This window comes from Rutidosis leptorrhynchoides, chromosome 6 (assembly GCF_046630445.1).
Source record: "Rutidosis leptorrhynchoides isolate AG116_Rl617_1_P2 chromosome 6, CSIRO_AGI_Rlap_v1, whole genome shotgun sequence".
Lineage (NCBI taxonomy): Eukaryota > Viridiplantae > Streptophyta > Magnoliopsida > Asterales > Asteraceae > Rutidosis > Rutidosis leptorrhynchoides.
Window position 1 is genome coordinate 376,502,880 of NC_092338.1, and position 5,252 is coordinate 376,508,131.

The 5,252-nt window shown below is 32.2% G+C and overlaps 1 protein-coding gene across 1 annotated transcript; it reads right to left on the bottom strand.

The window, feature by feature from the left end:
• Positions 1 to 302: 302 nt before the first annotated feature.
• On the bottom strand, positions 303 to 1,526 carry LOC139854919 (uncharacterized). Its single transcript, XM_071844191.1, has one exon. It carries the CDS (start codon positions 1,524 to 1,526, stop codon positions 303 to 305), a length of 1,224 nt encoding a protein of 407 aa, XP_071700292.1.
• Between the last annotated feature and the right edge of the window lie 3,726 nt (positions 1,527 to 5,252).

The following is a 5,252-nucleotide window of genomic DNA, read 5'->3' on the forward strand; positions in this document are numbered from 1 at the left end:
TATGTCTTAATTCGAAGTTAGTATTTCTTTATTTAGTCTGAACCAGACCAAGGATTACAAGTAGTCCTAATGGTTATTAAGTCAAATTTATATAGTTTGGTCATCATTGGACTCTTTTGTTTTCTAACTTTAAGAAGTGTATGATTCTCATTGGAACTCTTTTCTTTTGTTGGCCTTCATTGGGCTCTTTTTCCTTTTCATTTCTTTTGCTTTTATGCTTAGCTTTTAGCTTTACATTTGGTAAATAAATTTAAATTGGCCCTTATTTGGGACTCTTTTGCTGCCTCAGTGGTCCATGCTTCTTATTCTTTTACAAACTCATCTTTCATTAATTGTTCAAATTCATCATCAAGATTTTCCTCTTTTATTTCACACACGAATTCATCTATATTAGTTGATAGAAATTCATTGACTTCTTCTTCAATGCAAGTTTCTATATATTTTATCGTTGGACAAGAGAGATCTAATTCAAGCTTATTATTCAAAGTAATTCTTTCATCGCCTACCCCTAGACTATATGTCTTAGTCTGCATTTGAAATTCAAAAGCAGCAGTTCTTAAAAATGGTCGTCCTAATATTATCGGGATTTTATCATTTTCTTTCATTTCTAGGACAACAAAGTCAGCGGGAAAAGTAAATTTATTAATTTTTACTTGTATATTTTCGGCTATTCCCATTGGGTAATTAAAAGAACTATCGGCCAAGCAAATAGACATCCTAGTGTGAGTTAGTTCTCCTAGAGCTAATCTTTTATATAATGAATAGGGCATCAAATTTATACTAGTGCCGGTATCCGCTAATGCTTGATATACTCTAGAATCATTGAATGAGCACGGGACAGTAATACTTCCTGCATCTCCTAGTTTTTCGTGTACATCAAACTTTTGAAAAATGGCTTTACATTCTTTGATAATAAACCTAGAGGAATTTTCGGCATCTTTTCCCTTGTTAGACAACAGGGTTTTTAAATATTTTCCATAATGTGGATTTTCTCTCAATAAGTCTTTTAAAGGAATGTTAACATTTATGTTATTAAACAAATTAGAAAAATTCTCTATACGTTTATGTTGTTTGGCCTTCCTTAATTGTTGAGGGTATGGAACGGGTTCTAAAGGTTTATCAATCTTAAAAGGCACATCTGTTTTCAAGGGAGGTTCATTGTCAACTTTTGTTGTACCAGCTTCGTTAAGTGGTTCATGTTTCTCTTCTTGACTAGGTGTGACAGGGTCTTGTGTTGTTTTACCACTCCTAGTAGTTATGGCTTGTACCTCTAAATTTCCTCTTGGATTTTCTAAGGTATTAGATGATAGTGTTCCAGTTTCTCTAACGGCTAATTGCTTAGACAAGGTTCCTAGATCCTTTTCTAAATTTAATATCAGATTTTGATGACAGTGGTATAACTCAGAGATCTTATATAGGATAACGTTATTTAATTTGGTCTGATTATAAATATATCCTCTCATCATATCTGCTAATCCTTTACTTATAGTTTCCTCTTGTGATACTTGAGAAATATTTTCTATCATAGGTTTTTCCTTTATTTCTTTTAATTCTTTTAATTCCTTTTCCAGAACTTCTATTTTTTCCTGTAAAGAGATTATCTCGTTTCTAACTTCAGTTTTAGATTCTTGTTGATTTATATTCAATTGGTACCAATCATATGACTGAATGGCTAAATCAGAAATTAATTGTTGTAAATCCTCGGGGGGGTTTTAGAAAGAGCTGCTCCTCGAGCGGCAGTATCTATTTCTTTTCTAGTAGCTATAGTGGTATTTTTGTAGAATTGCATTAATCTTTGAACATCATTTAATCCATGTTGAGGGCATGACTTTATTAGTTTTTCATATCTGGTCCAAACATCATATAAAGTTTCTTGAGGTTCTTGTTTAAAATGGATTATTTCATTTTGTAATCTTATCATTTTGGAAGGTGGGAAGAATCTTTTCAAAAAAAATTCAACCATTTGATCCCATGTAGAAATTTTTCTTTTCACAAGTTGATTAAACCAATCTTTAGCTTCTTCCTTAAGTGTCTAGGGAAAAAGAATAAGATAAATGTGTTCATCCTCTATTTGATTGTATTTAAAGAGCGTACACATACTAGCAAAATTACGGAGATGTTGATAAGCATCTTCCTCAATTGTTCCATTAAAATGACATTCTTCTTTAATTAGATATAGTATTTGTTTTTTAATAGTGAAACTAGTTTTAATAGTTGGTGAAATTATAGCGGTCTCATGAATTTGTCTTGAAGCTCTTAAGTGATCTTCCATAGAGAGTTTTAAATCATTCATTGTGTATTTTAAGTGTTTTAAGTATTTTAAGTATGTTATTCACCAACAAATGGCCGTCAGCGTCTAGATTCCGGCAGAGCCCTTTAAATCGGAAGCCCAGCAACCTTTCCCTAAAGGAAGACAATGACCACTCGTATATAGGTGTTTTAGTATATATTTTTTTGATTCCACTGCGATCCCCGGCAGCGGCGCCAAAAAGTTGATGTGCAAAAAGTGTGCAGTGCTTAATTTGCCTTTCAAACTTTTAAATTTATACAACCTTTATTATTACACTTTTAACACCCTAACAAGCAACAAAACCCGATCAGAGGTAGTATTTTAGGTTATCGTCCCAAGGGAAGTGCTAGGTATGGATAAAAGTTGTTTTATTATTTAATTCTTATTAAAGAATTAAAGATATATTCTTGTATCTTTTATGGGATAGATTTATCTCTTAGGAAAGAGTTTGCTTTTAAAGATAAACAAAACAAAACAAAACAAAGAATTGAAGATTCAAAATAAAATAAAATATAAATAAAGATACACGTAAAGATACAAGTGATTACATGGACAATTAATTCATACAGGAATCATATTAGATAAGTTTCATGACTTATATTAACACAAAGTAGAATAACAATCATAGACCAATTATTATCCCTTAATAGGTTAAACTAAGTGTTGCATATCAATCAATAAGTAGGACTTAAAGCATATGCTAGATATGTGATGTGCATAACTAACATCTTAATTCTTCATATTCAATTCAATTACATGATACATACCAATCTTGTGATGAGGATCAATATGCAAATAGACTGACAAATTATATAAGCTATTAAACACCAAGTAGATCAACTCAAGTTACTAGCTGAAAGTCAATTAATACTAAGTTTTCATGCAGTCATTAATTAAACAAATCCAAACGAAGGTTCTTCGATTAAGCCTAACAATATTAACTTCTATTATATAAGCGTAACTTAAATCAAATAAGTTTATCACTATTAAGTTCTTTAACCTAGTTGCATGCAATTTAGTTTAACAAGTTTGATGGACTAGATATAAACAAGTAGCATGAATCGAATAATAGATTATCGGATCAAGGACTAATCAACCCTAAAATCATGTTATTTAATCATTAAGCATGGCAAACAAGTATAGTCAAACAAAACAGATTCGAAACAATTCAAATATCATTACAGAAACTCAACCATACAGATCTGAAAAAGAACCATACAGCCGGCGGCTTGAGGGTGAAGCCGGCGGCTTGAGGGTGAAGCCGTCGGCTTCATCTGAATCCCAGATGAAGTTTAGCTTTTCGTCCACGTAATCACTATGAACGTTTAGTTCATAGTAAAAGACGAACAGAAACGAATACAGAAAATAAAATAGATAAAACAATATAATAAGGATAGAATCATACCTCAAAAAGAATGTAGATGTAAAAAGAATTGAATTAAATCTTGAATCTTGATTACAAAAAGTAAATCTAACCTAAGGGTTTAGAGAAAACCCCTAAAAATGACCTAACAAAATCTGAAAAAACTATCTACTTATGAACTTATGAAAACTGAGACCATAGGCCTTAATTTATATAATTCTGGGGCGGTGGCCAATCCGGCGGCTTCAGTGGGAAGCCGGCGGATTGACTTGAGTCGGTGACCCCTCGTGTAAGTTAAACTTAATCCACAAGCCAGATCATGTAACCGTCATACTGAAGCCGGCGGCTTCATGCCGGCCGGAGGCTTCACTTGATTCGCCGGATCTTTCTGATTTATCTTGATTTTGTTTCCATTTTTACTTGAACTTGGTCGGTAATTTAAGAAACCGTGTCAACCAGGCTGGCGGCTTCATTGTTAGATGATTACAAGACTACTAAATGAAGGTATTTCATATGCCCGAGAGACATAATAAATTAATGTGGCCAATATGTTATGATCCAAGTCGGGTCATACCCAATAACAAGCCGTCAACACTTTTATGTATTTGTTTTAATGAGCGGATCCTTAAAATGAATACTTGACACTTAGACTTTAGAAATTGGTTTTCTAAAGATAAAATGTAATAAATAATTATTTAGATAATTATAAGTGCAAGTTTAATTATTTATATGATTAAACTTATATGTGTATTATAATTTTATAAAGTGGTTTATAAAATTATATTTAAATGTGCAAGTAACATATTGAACTTTATAAGTGGTTTATAAAGATAAAATTATGTGCATGTATTTAAATAAACAAAGAGTGCAAGTTTTATGTTATTAAAAAGAAAAGCAAAAAAAAAAAAAAGGAATGATGATGGTGGTGGCGGTTTTGGGGACTCCAAGAGAGCCACCCCATGCTTGCTTTTAATTAATAACACACTCTACCTACATGCATGCTTACTTGCACTCTCTCACACATACATTTACTAGTTTTTTTTGAAATCAAAAATCTCTCTTCCCTCTCTCTTCTTGGCCGAAATTTAGGGAGGAAGAACTAGGTGTTCTTCATTTTGATTTTACTTGCATTTGGTGTTTAAATCCTAACCTAGTTTCAAGGGTGTTGATACAAAAGGCTTGTGGGTATACAAAACTTGAGGCTTCAAGTAAGAAGCTTGCTAGTTCATCATCTTCATCTTGTTTCTTCAACCTCCATTTGGGAGAAGGTATAAACATCTTACTAGCTCTATTTACATTTTAGTATATTTCAAGACTAGATCTATGAAATGGAATACATTTTAAAAGGTTAAAATACACATGTTCTTAAGATGAAAATTGCTTCCGCTTGCTATATACATATACACGAATTCATATACATACATAAATGGGTTTTGTGACTTGTTTACATGTGGTATTCCATCAATGATATCTAGAGCCAAAGTCTTGTTAATATGCTTCTTGTTTTTGGCTAGAAAACTCATTTATTTTACAATCTACTAACATGCATGAAAGTAGAATGGAAAAATCATGAGTTTTGATGGGTGTGGTGGTTTGGCC